Source organism: Vipera ursinii (genome assembly GCF_947247035.1).
Source record: "Vipera ursinii genome assembly, chromosome: Z".
NCBI classification, from domain to species: Eukaryota; Metazoa; Chordata; class Lepidosauria; order Squamata; family Viperidae; genus Vipera; species Vipera ursinii.
Genome location: NC_139517.1, coordinates 16,848,017 through 16,860,777, shown reverse-complemented (window position 1 = coordinate 16,860,777; position 12,761 = coordinate 16,848,017). Strand labels below are relative to the sequence as shown.

Here is a 12,761-nt window from a genome sequence, read left to right as displayed (position 1 = left end):
CTGGACAGCCGTTTGTCTGAAATGGTATAGGGTTTCCTGCCTTAGCAGGGGGTTGGACTAGATGACCTCCAAGGTCCCTTCCAAATTATTATTATTATTATTATTATTATTATTATTATTATTATTATTATTATTATTATTATTATTATTATTATTATTATTAATCTCCTTGTCCAAATCATTGATGAAGATGTTGAAGAGCACTGGGTCCAGAACAGAGTCTTGGAGAACCCCACTGCATACTTCCTTCCATGTAAATTCAGTTCCATTGAGGAACCGGTCAGCCAGTTATGAACCCATCTGGTGGTGATGCTGTCTAACCCACATTTTTCTATCTTATCTAGTAGTAGGTTATTTCAAAAGTAAAAAAAAGTTAAAAGTCCTTAAACATATATTTAAATTTTCTTTCACTAAGTATTGCTGAAAACAAACCTAGTGCTGTAAAACTTGTTAACTTGAAGGTTCCTAATAACAGAAAGTTAACAAACAATGTCCAAAAGCGATTAGAAAAGGAAATATACAAATTCAGCCTCCTTTTACAAAGGAAGAAATCATAGTTTCATGGATATGGTTGTAGTATTTTTAAAGAGATCTGATACGAGAGATGGGAGACACAATAAATCTCACCAGACAGAACTTTTAGTAGGACTGGAAAAAAAATAATCTTTATAACCCAAAACGTTGCTGTATTTATTCTGGAGTTCAAACGTCTACATATTTCTGTACCCAGACTCTTAGCATAGGAGACATCTATATTAAATATGTAGTAAACCATCTTCAGTTTTAATTAGCCTATTATTTTAAAAATATGTAGCTTTTATTAAGTTGTTCCATATAACATTAACTAAGAATGCACTTCCTCGCATAGCAGAGTATTGACAGGGATTTTGAAAAAAACAAAAACAAATTCAGGGAAGCAAAATTTGCTGCCACTTTTTATTTTAAAATGATCGTACAATCTGTGTCCCTCCGAACCACTTAAAATTATTATTCAGCACTAATATTTGGGGAAATTAAAAATATTATATCAATCAAGGCCGACCAACCTTGGCAACTTTAAGAGTTGTGGACTTCAACTCCCAAGAATTCCACAGTCAATCGTGCCAGCAGTGGAATTCTGGGAGTTGAAGTCTACAGGTCTTAAGTTGCCAAGGTTGGACACCTCTGATATAAATGGACTCGTGTTCGTGAAAATACTGAATCTTTAGTTACCCCCACCTTTTAGGGTCTATCAATGGCCAAGGGCTGATAGCATAATATTGTAAGCCCCACCCCCAAGGAAGCTTTGGCTACTCTGCAGTTTTAACAAACACAAGATCTGTTCTGAAACCAAATTTGCCTGTTAAGTGATTGCTACCACCTTAAAGATGATTCCTTGCCCCTAAGCCGGGTCTGTCCAACTGGCAGTCTGTGGGCGGCACGCAGCCCTGAATAGCTAGTAATGCAGCCCCACAAGATCTTAAAAAATAAAGGAAGTTTGTTATTTATATATATCAGTCCTTGACATATAACAATTTGTTTAGTGATCGTTCAAAGTTACAATGGCACCAAAAAAGGTGACTTATGACTTGTTTTATCACACAACCGTTGCAGCATCCCCATGGTCACGGGATCGAACTTCGGATGCTTGGCAACTGGTTTGTGACAGTTACGTGTCCCCTGGGTCACGTGATCACCTGCAACCTTCTGAGAAGCAAAATCAATGGGGAAGCCAGATTCACTTAACAACTTGCGTCACTAACTTAACAACCGTGGCAAGAAAGGTCATAAAACGGGGCACAACTCATTGAACAACTGTCTAGCTTAGCAACAAAATTTGGGGCTGAATTGTGGTCGTAAGTCAAGGACTACTTGTATGCAGCCCAAGACAATTCAGATGAGCCAAAAGGTGGACACAAACTGCTCTAAATCTTGCAATAAGGCACATACATGCCAATAAAAAGAAAAATGCAAAAGCCAAGCCTCTTGGCTTCTGGGAACTGGAAATGGGAGGATGCCATCTCTGTCATGCCCAGAGGGATGTCAAACTGTCATGAGTCATTCCTGGCCAGGGGCCACACCTAGCTGTGACATCTTGGCTGTTCTTGAAATGTGTCCAGAAAAGGAAGTGAATAAGGAAGGATGGGGCCAACCCTAACCACTAATTTTAGACCTAGAACGAGCTTTAAGAGGTCACTGAGTCATCTCTAAATCAGCTTCCAGTCTAACAAATTGTCTTGTAATTGTCCCGAGGGTGAAGGGACAAGGGCTGCGCTATATTAAGCCAGAAGGCTTAACGCACAACAAACAAATTAGAGAAGCCTCTTTCGAGTTGGGTTCAGGTCAAGGCCACGAAATCTTCAGATGTGGAGAAGGTGGGATGGATTTATAGTACTGTATACCAATAACAATCAAAACTATGTTGGGAAGACCTCCTGAGGCCTTGAAAGGAAGAATCTCAATATTAGGAGCAACTATGGCCACAGCTATGTAGCACATCCAAGCAACGATCTTCTTCAACGGCAACTCCAGAGTTACCACATGCCGAAAATACCTCTGACTATGGAGTCTCTGTAGAACCACTAATAGGTGTGTCCTCCAGGGTTTTTATCTAACTCGGGTGGGCAATTATGGCAACTCTGACTTGTGGACTCCAATTCCCAGAATTCCTGAGCCAGCATGGCTGGCTCAGGAATTCTGGAACTTGGGAGTCCATAGGTTGTAAAATGGCCCTAACTGCCCACCCTGATCTAACTCAATTTTAACCCTCTACCTTTTCAGAAATTGAAGTCCAACACAACTGCACATGGCTGAGGAAGGACCACCTACCTACAGCTCTCTGGTATCCCTACTTTCAGGCAGGTATTACGTAACTGATGGGAGAAAAGACAGCATTCAGACACCAATTTTTAAATTTTGTTTATTATATTCAAACACGGTCATTTCGATTCCCGGTTCTTTAAAACAATGGCAGCTGCGCTGCTGAATAAACAAGTACAATATAGAGACTTCTTTGGAAAAAAAAATACTCATGCGATATTGCACATTTAAGTTTCTCTGCATTTTTCTTCTGGTTTTTGTTGGCAATGCAGCCATATAGAAAATACTTCTGTTATGTACAGGTATTTATGGAGGGAGGTGTGGGGGGAGTCCCTGGACGAGGGCAGGTGGAGGGAAAAAAAGTGGGGAATCGGAAGAAGGGGCCATGGCAGAAAAGGAAGGGATTATTTATTTTGGCAAAGGAATCTTGGCTCATGATAGCGCAGGAAAAACACACACACGCACGCACGCACACACACACAAACAGGTTTTTCAGGGTTGTACTTTGGACCCGTTTTTTTCCTCTTGGAATTACTTCTAGCCCTCAGTTTCACTTTGAAGTACTTCTAGCCCTCAGTTTCAACATTGAAAAGTATTGGATTGCATGCGTGCAGGAAGCAAAATATGGGACAGCCGCTAAGCTGGAGCTCCAGATTACTTCTGGGAGACAAATGGTGCCCAGGGAGCTAGAAAAATGAAAGGTCAAGGAGGCACAGCTCCTGGAGAAGCAGGAGTGAAGGCTGGCAACTTAGGTAACCGTGTCAAGTGTGGGCTTTGGCTATGGCCTCGCTTATTGGCTTCAAACCTCACGGTGACAGTGCCAGCATCATCACCAAGCTGGGTGGTTGGCAGAAGGCTGTGGTCCAAACGGCGGGAGGAAGGAAGGAAGGAAGGAAGGAAGGAAGGAAGGAAGGAAGGAAGGAAGGAAGGCAGGCAGGAAGGAAGGAAGGAAGGAAGGAAGGAAGGAAGGAAGGAAGGAAGGAAGGAAGGAAGGAAGGAAGAGGCAGGTTTCCTTTGGCCTGAGTTAGGTGCACTTCTGGAAAAAAAAATCCACCTAACTTTATGGACATTCAAAGACCAGAGAGGGGACAACGCAATCTTTGCACCCGAGGGTTAAGGTGCAAAGAGAAAAGAGCAGAACCTCCACGGCGCTGCTGCCTCTCTCACCCCGCCATTGACATTCGTCGTCATCCTCACAGCTAATCAGGCACGACTCCCAAGCCTCCCCTTGTGAGTGACCAAGGGATCTCTCACAGCTTGGCCCCGGCCGAGACTGCCGTGGATCGCTGCTGCAATCCGTCTGCTCACTTCCTTTTAGCTCGGCAAAGACCAGAGGCCACCCTCCATCCCATCCATTAATGCTTGCCGGCCTCTGGCGGCATTTGCTAGTCAGGATGCGTGCCGCCGACGGAAGAACGCTGGGACTCGCGACCCGAGACGTTTCTTCCACCCAACGGCATGGCCACTGCTGGGTAACCTGTCTCTTGGGCCGGCAAGCTTAACCGTAAGGACCTGGTTTGTCAAGAAGGCCTGTTAATAATCCCATTTCCCCACAGCAACAATGCTGGCCACCCCGCTCCTAAGGGTTCCCAGAAAGACTGGTTCCTATCATCCCTGTGCCCCTTGTTCCCTGGAGGAAAAGCAGCAAAGAGCATCACTGAAGGAAGCCACAAAATAAATACTGTCTCTGGGAAGGGGAAAGGGCTGGGGGGAGGAGAAGCAGGCGTCGAGACAAACTTCTGGGGAAAACAAATCGTTGGTGGGGCCTATGCGGCCAAGCCTCAGAACAGCCCGCGTCTGGAGTGTCTGGGTGGTGAGAGGAAGGGGACCAACCCTATCCTCCATGTATTTCTCCTGTCCCTGCTCAGGATATCTTGGTACATGTCGTGGCGGCGGCGGTGGTGGGGTGTGTGGAGGAAGGTCCCTGCTTCAGACAGAAGCCGGGGGACAGTGACAGCAAATGGTGGTCACTTGGAGAGCTTGCTGATCACACGGATAAGAGCGGCGTTTTCGTCTTTAAGACGCTGGTTGTCGGCCTTCAGATCTGACAGAGCCTGTGAGGGGAAAGGCAGATACAAAGTCAAACGCCCAAAGGCACCTCTTTCGGCTACAGGTAGTCCTCGACTTACAACCATTCGTTTAATGACTGACAACAGCAGTGAAATAAGTGACTCGGGACTTGCTCTTCACACTTACAACCGTCGCAGCATCCCCGCGGTTGCGTGACCGAAATTCACATGGCAACTGGCGTGTCTTTTATGAGGGTTAAAAGGAAGGTGGGAATCACGTGCTGGTCACCCTTTTGCAACTTTCTGACCAGCCAAGTCAGCGGGGGAAGCTAGACGTTGGTTCACTTAACAACCGTCATGCTAAATGAAGAACTGAAGCGATTCACTTAACTGGGGGAAGAAAGGTCTGAAAATGGGGCAAAGCTCACTTAATGACCGTCCTGTTTAGCAACAGAGATTCTCGGCTCAATTGTGGTCGTAAGCCGAGGACTACCTGTATTGCAAACCTACTTCCTCCCCGCCACCTCCTCCTCCTTCCTTGCTCCCAGCCAGAGGAGCGGCTCCCTTCAGCAAGAGAAGAGTCACCTTCAATTCTTCCTCCAGCTCAGCGGCTTTCCTTTCCAATGCTCGACGCTCCTGGTTTGGGGAGAGATGGAAGGTGGGACAAAGAGATGGAAGTAAGAGGGGATGCAGGAAAGGAATCCTAAGCATGCAATTCTGCTGAGTGGGGAGAAATCAACCTCTGTAGAATAAAACTGGGTAAGTTTAATGTTGTGCCGTTTAGAATTCCTACAGGCCACACATACTGGTCAAGGAACTGCTCTCCTTCGAGGGGAGATGCAAATAACCTAGATTAGACATGTCAAACACAAGGCCCCGGGGGGGGGGGATCCAGCCCGCGAAGTGGTTTCATGTGGCCCGCGAAGCCATCCTGGAAACAGTGAGGGAATGGCCCCCATTGCCTTGGCCCTGGCCCAGAGACCCTCCTTCTGCCAGAGACCCTCAGATCTGTCCCACTCCTGCCCGGGCCCCCATAGGCACCCTTGATGCGAACGATGTAGAGCTGGCCATGCCCACCCAGTAGGCCATACACACTCTGGCCACGCCCACCCAGTAGGCCCCGCCCACCCTGGCCATACCCACCCAGCCCCCCTGAGGGCAACCGCAATGCCAATGTGGCCCTGAGTGAAATTGAGTTTGACACCCCTGATTCCTAGATTAAAAGCGTACACTCTTTCCTTGAAACCCCAACCTTCAGAACGGGTAAAAATGCCCAGTCAGTTACTGTCCTTTCCTCAACAGCATAGTTGCCTCACTGACAGGCTTCTCCCCAAAGGTGGCATCAAACTGTTTGATCGGTCAGTTCTGGCAAGGCAGGAGAGGGGAAGGAATAGGGAGGGAGGGAGGGAGGAACAAATACTTACAAATCTCTCTAGTTCTAGAAGAGCCGGTCGTTCAGCAAAGCGCTCCTGCCTCTGGCCGAACCAAAAAAAAAAAAAAAAAAAGACTCAAAATCATTTCTGTGCTTTACTTTTTAAACATTTATGTCCCTCCCCCTTGCAGATCTGAAGACAGGGTACGACTGGTAAAATAATAATAAACCATACAATACAGCAATACGCAACCTAGGGAATGGACCGAGATGCCCTATGCACGGTTACCCATGCCCCCGTCAATTCTCGTCTGGATTACTGCAATGCTCTTTACATGGGGCTGCCCTTGAAGAGCACCCGGAGGCTTCAGCTGGTGCAGAATGTGGCCGCGCGGGTGCTTATGGGAGTATCTCGGTACTTCCATGTTACACCACTCCTGCGCAAGCTGCATTGGCTTCCGGTTGCCCTCCGGGTGCGATTCAAGGTGATGATAATCACCTTTAAAGCCCTACATGGCTTAGGCCCGGGGTACTTGCGAGACCACCTGCTGCCATTGTCAACCTCCCATTGCCCGGTTCGCTCCCACAGAGTTGGCCTCCTAAGGGTGCCGTCGGCCAGACAATGCCGGCTGGCGACCCCCAGGGGGAGAGCCTTCTCTGTGGGTGCGCCGACCCTCTGGAATGAACTGCCCCCGGAGCTGCGGATGGACCCTGACCTTTGGTCCTTCCGCCGTGACCTGAAGACCTGGTGGTTCCAACAAGCGGGCCTGGACTGACTACGGTTTTAATTAGCTTTTTACTGGTTTTTAAATTGTCATATAATTACTGTATTTATTGTTAAATTTTCTATTTTATGTTTTTAATTTTTATTGTTGTGCGCCGCCCTGAGTCCTTAGGGAGAAGGGCGGCATATAAATTTAAATAGATAGATAGATAGATAGATAGATAGATAGATAGATAGATAGATAGATAGATAGATAGATAGATAAGACAGGAACGTGAACCTCAGGGACAGAAGTGGTTTATCATTGAGGCTGGGGGGGTGGGGGCATCGCTGAAAATCCAGACATGTGCCTCATCTGAAGATCACACTCTACAAGCGAGTTCACAGATGGAAAGGCTGGATTAATGTCGCCTGGACTAGGAGGAGGGCTACGCATCCATTTCTAGCAAACCATTTTATATCTGTCGGTTCTTAAGTCAATTCCTTAAGATACCCACAGGTGAGCCAGAATTGCAAACACTGGGAGAAACAGCAGTCAATCAAGACTACTCAGTACAGTTACTGAGACTTTTTTAAAAAATAATTCATTCCAGATTAATTGCAAAGATGGAAATCTAAAGCAAATATACGCTAAAGCTATGTATTTTATTTATTTGTTAACTTTATAGCTGACCTTTCATTCTGGAGGTCAAATAACGTAATGGCCTGTAAGAATGATGGGCGGGGGAGGGGGAGAGGAGATGCTGCCTAGGGAGTAGTTAGATAAGAGGGAGCATAGCCCACAGCTGCACAGTGGGTAGAGCAAGAAGCTGAAAAGGGACCCTCCTTGTGTTACTAAACGTGACCACGGGACAACTGTACTTTCAGACTTGCACGAGATTTTGTTAACGGAGCTTTTCAATTAAGTGATATCAGATTATCTGGCCTGTTTCCTTTCTGGTCTACCTGGTAGGCTGAAAAGGAGGCATATACGGCAGGGCTTTTCAACCAGTGGTACGGGTACCACCTGTGGTACATTGGCACCTGGCAGGTGGTACGCGACCATCCTAGAAAAATGGTAGCGGGGGGAGGGAAGGAGCTGAACCGGTGGCAGCACCGCACAAGCCTGAGTGAGAGATGGCTGGAGTTGCAGGGCTGTCAGGGCTCAGGGGAAGCGCCAGGATCAGTGCCAGGCTCCAACTGGAGCTCGGCGCTGATCCTGGTGCTTCTGAGCCCAGAAGAAGCGCCGATCAGCTGGAATGTTGCAGCATCTCCAGGGTCTTGTGATTTACATTCAGATGCTTGGCAACTGATTTATGACGGTCACAGTGTCCCAGGGCCATGTGAAGTGACCAAAACCTGCTGCAACCACCCAGCAAATGGGGGGGGGGGAGAGAATAAAAACCAAACATACCCCCACCCCACCCCCACTGCCAATCCTCAGCAGAAATGCTCACAACAACCTCGGACAGGAGGAATATTGCCACCAGGTGGGCAGGCAGGTGTTTTGCTCGGCTGTGGCTTGGGGGGGCACTTTTTCAGTGCCATTGTAACTTCGAACAGTCACTAAGCGAACTGTTGTAAGTCGAGGACTACCTGTACTTCATTACTTTTTTCCTTTTTTTTGTCATCAAGTTTTTGACACCTTGCTAGGCAACTGATGGTACTCGGATGTTGCCATATCCTAAAAGTGGTACAATGGGTGAAAAGGTTGAAAAGCCCTGATATACGGTGTTCCCTCCTCCCATTTTTTGCCCACAACAGCCCTAAGAGGTAGACAGCAAGACATTGTGAGTTCAAGCTTTGCCTTCCTTAGCCGTGAAAGCCAGCTGGATGACTTTGGGCTAGTCACTCTCTCTCTCAAGTCTAACTTACTTCGGAGGGTTATTGTGGTGGGGCAAATAGGGAGGAAGGTGTGTTGTGCATGTTCGCAGCCTTGAGTTATTTCTACAAATAATAAAGGTGGGATATAAATAAAGTAAAATAACTGGCCCGGATACGTAGAGAACGTCTGTTGCGTAGGGTGGACCCGAGTATCCCCTGCTCCTGATCCTAGATCTTAAGCACATCGCCCCACATTCTGTATCCCAGATTTTGGCTCTACGTTCTCTCCAATCTTCACCAGCGTTGCCTGCTAAGGCTCTCAGTCCCAATACGCCTCTTCGGTCCTCCCCTTCCCCCTTCCATCCAGCTCCCCCACGAAGGGACCCGCCTTGCCCTGCCCCCCTACGTACCTGGGTCACTCTTTCCAGCTCCAGCTTAATCTGCGTGAGTTGGAGCTGCGCCTCCTGCAACTGTTCCTTCAGCTTTTCATTCTCAATCAAGAGATCTTCATACAGCTTAGAGACGCACGCGGGAGGGTGGAAGGAAAAGAAAAAGGAGGCAATGAGAAAGATGAGCCAAGTGCAAGATACGCCCCCTCCCCTTCCTTTGCAGCTGCTTTTTTTTTTTTGCCTGCCCCGGTGAGGACAAAACCCTCCTTCTCCAAGCACTAACTTTCTTGTAATAACTGTCCGGTTCTTCTCTGCAGCCCGAAGGCGCGCTGTTCCCTCTCTGGCAGCCCGGAGGGGCCGTCCGGTTTGGCAGAAGGCTGTTTAAGTGATCGCTGAAAAGAAGCAGCAGAAGGAGGTGGTGAGCACTGCCCTCTGCTGGCTCCTTTGCATGATGCAATAATAATAATAATAATAGTAATAGTAATAGTAATAATAATAATAATAATAATAATAATAATAATAATAATAATAATAATAATAATAATAATAATAATAATAATACAACAAAACAACCATCATCATCATCATCGTACAGTTGATTGATATCGCTGTACCAGGAGATGCCAGAGTCGAAGAAAAAGAACTGGGAAAAATTACGAAATACTGCGACCTGCCCATCGAAACTGCGCGATTATGGATGAAATGCGTAACAGTGATGCTACCCATTGTCATCGGGGCACTGGGAACTAGGTCCAAAAACTTTGCAAAACGCATCAAGAAACTGCAGCTTCCTGCAGTAATAACTCCAGCAAAGCGACAAAAAACTGCGCTACTCGGAACATCTTACATTTTAAGGAGGTACCTGGGGTTGATACCTAGGATGCGGGCAGCACCCCGTGTCAACCATCAGTGCCAGTCAACTTGAGTGTTCAGTTGACTTGAGTTTCATGTTTAATGAATAAAAGTTATAACAACAACAACAATTTAGGTAGGCACGATATTAACTTGGAGAAAAAGATTGGAAAGGAAAACATAAAAGACCAGTGGTGCTTTAGCAAAACAACAACAACAAGTGCCGGTTTCATGTGTTAATGCAGAAATGGGGTTTCTTCCAGCCTGGGACGAGGCTGCTGAGATTGTAGCCAATGGCAAACCTAACATTGCTGGAATAAAACAGGCTTCAGGAGGGACAAAATGGAAGAAGCATTGTGAAGGGGGAAGGGCGGGGAGGGTTAGGGTTAGACTGAAGAAGTTACTTGGAGAAGCAGTGAAGCATTTCAGACCAACAAGAAAAGAAGTCCTGGTGCTGTGACACAATTTCCAGAAAGTGCAATCACGTGTAGGCAGCCCTGGACTGTGTAGTTGCCCAAGCCTCCCTCGGAGGCTAAAATGCTTGATCCGTGTTGTGTATCTGGATGCGTTGAGAGAGAGCGCATTGTTAAAAGCACTCATTTCACTATGGAATTCCCCCCCCACACACAATGCTTCTTCCACTTTGTCCCCTCCTGAAGCTTGTTTCATTCCAGCAATGTTAGGTTTGTCATTGGCTACAATCTCAGCAGCCTCGTCCCAGGCTAGAAAAAAACCATTTCTTCCAGACTCAACTTCCAGACAACTCTATCTGGATGACTGAGAATCTTTTATCCATATAGTGATCACAGTTCGTTGCTCCACTACAGGGCAATGACGGTGAATCTTTCACACGTGGATCACGGGTCACACGCCATGTCAATTTTGGTGACATGCCAGGCCTCTAGACCAGGGGTCTTCAATCCCCGGTCCATGCACCGGTACTGGGCCGCGGCATGCCAGCAACCGGTCCGCACAAACAAGCAAAGCCCCATCCATGGGATGCAGGCAGCACACAAAACCACGCACTCTCTGGTCCATGGAAAAACTTTTCTCCGTGGCACTGGTCCCTGGTGCTCAAAAGGTTGGGGACCTCTGCTCTCTGGAAGTTGTGCAAGAGGGCCTTGCTCTCACACGGCCTCTGGAGCCTCTGAAAAGCATGCGAGAACGGATGTAATTTCCCCGCTTTTTGGAAGATAAAGGTAAAGGTTCCCCCGCACATGTGTGCTAGTCGTTTCCAACTCTAGGGGCCGGTGCTCATCTCTGTTTCAAAGCCGAAGAGCCAGCGCTTGTCTGAGGACGTCTCCGTGGTCATGTGGCCGGCATGACTAGACGCCAAAGGTGCACAGAACGCTGTTACCTTCCCACTGTAGTGGTCCCTATTTTTCTACTTGCATTTTTACGTGCTTTCGAACTGCTAGGTTGGCAGAAGCTGGGACGAGTAACAGACGCTCACTCTGCTACGCGGCACTTGGGATTCGACCCGCCAAACTGCCGACCTTCTGATCGACAAGCTCAGCGTCCTAACCCACTGAGCCACTGCGTCCCTACAAGGCCACAAAATACAAGATACAAGGCCACAAAAGAGCCTTTTCTGAAATGTCCAGGCTTCGTGCAATCCAGAGCTGCCTTGGATAGGCGTTTTGAAAAATATTTATAATGACATGTATTTATTTACTAAATAATAAATGTAAATAATTTATTACTTTGATATGAGTTCTCTTTTGTCCAGGGGTGTCTCTCTCTCTCTCTCTCTCTCTCTCTCTGTGTGTGTGTGTGAGAGAGAGAGAGAGAGGGAGGGAGGGAGGGAGGGAGAGAAGGGAAGAGGGAAAGAGGGAGAGGGAAAGGGAGGGAGGGGGGGAGGGAGGGAGGGAGAGAGAGGGGGGGAGGGGGAGAGAGGGAGGGAGAGAGGGAAAGAGGGAGAGGGAAAGGGAGGGAGAGGAAGGGAGGGGGAGAGAGGGAGAGAGAAAGGGAGGGAGAGAGGGGGAGAGGGAAAGGGAAGGAGGGACAGGAAGAGGGAGGGGAAGAGGAAAAGAGGGAGAGGGAGGGAGGGAGGGAGAGGGAGGGGGAAAGAGGGAGAGAGACAGGGAGGAAGGGGGAGGGAAAGAGGGAGAGGGAGGGAGGGGGAGAGAAAGAAAGGGAGGGAGAGGGAGAGAGGGAGAGAGGGAAAGAGGGAGGGAAAGGGAGAGGAAAAGAGGGAGAGAGAGGGAGGGAGAGGGGGACAGGGAAAGAGGGAGGAGAGGGAAAGGGAGGGAGGGAGAGGGGGAGAGAGGAAGGGAGGGAGAGGGAGGGAGAGGGAGAGAGAGAAGGAGAGAGGAAAGGGGGAGAGGGAGAGGGAAAGGGAGGGAGAGGGGGAGAGGAAAAGAGGGAGAGGGAGGAAGGGAGAGGGGGAGAGAGGGGGGAGAGAGGGAGAAGGAGAGGGAGAGAGGCCAGCAGAGTCACGTAGGCGTTTTCTGAATTTGTGACATGCTCAGCCCATATAGAGGAATCTACCTGCTATGTACAGATGGATCTTCATTGTGGACTTGCTCAGTGTCTTCGTCTTCCTCCCCCTAGAAGCAGGAGGAAGAAAAAATGCGGTTGACAGGTTCTCACCATCAACGTGGGTGCACGTAAAAGGCATCCGCCACCTTCTCTGTAACCTCCTATCTGTGTCCTGAACTCCGCCCTCCCTCCAGTGCACCAGCCCGCTCTTCTGCTGCCCTTCTCCTTCACCTCTGAGTTTCCTCCCAGACCGGTGATGCGCCTCTCTCGCCGGCCTTTCCTGCGGTCTCGGATAGCCAGTCTGTTCCGAAGGTCTGTATCCAGCTCAGAGC

General features: G+C 48.1%; 1 protein-coding gene across 1 annotated transcript in view; it reads right to left on the bottom strand.

Annotated features, from left to right (window-relative positions):
* Positions 1–2,881: 2,881 nt before the first annotated feature.
* The window catches only part of PPP1R12C (protein phosphatase 1 regulatory subunit 12C), a 45,565-nt gene continuing 35,685 nt past the window's right edge, over positions 2,882–12,761 (bottom strand). The window contains exons 11-17 of the mRNA XM_083378827.1: positions 12,661–12,753; positions 12,439–12,497; positions 9,380–9,488; positions 9,118–9,222; positions 6,233–6,283; positions 5,394–5,444; positions 2,882–4,853 (exon numbers count right to left, since the gene is read on the bottom strand). Coding sequence (XP_083234953.1) covers positions 4,767–4,853; positions 5,394–5,444; positions 6,233–6,283; positions 9,118–9,222; positions 9,380–9,488; positions 12,439–12,497; positions 12,661–12,753 — 555 coding nt within the window. The 3' untranslated portion in view covers positions 2,882–4,766. The remainder of the gene's footprint in view (positions 4,854–5,393; positions 5,445–6,232; positions 6,284–9,117; positions 9,223–9,379; positions 9,489–12,438; positions 12,498–12,660; positions 12,754–12,761) is intronic.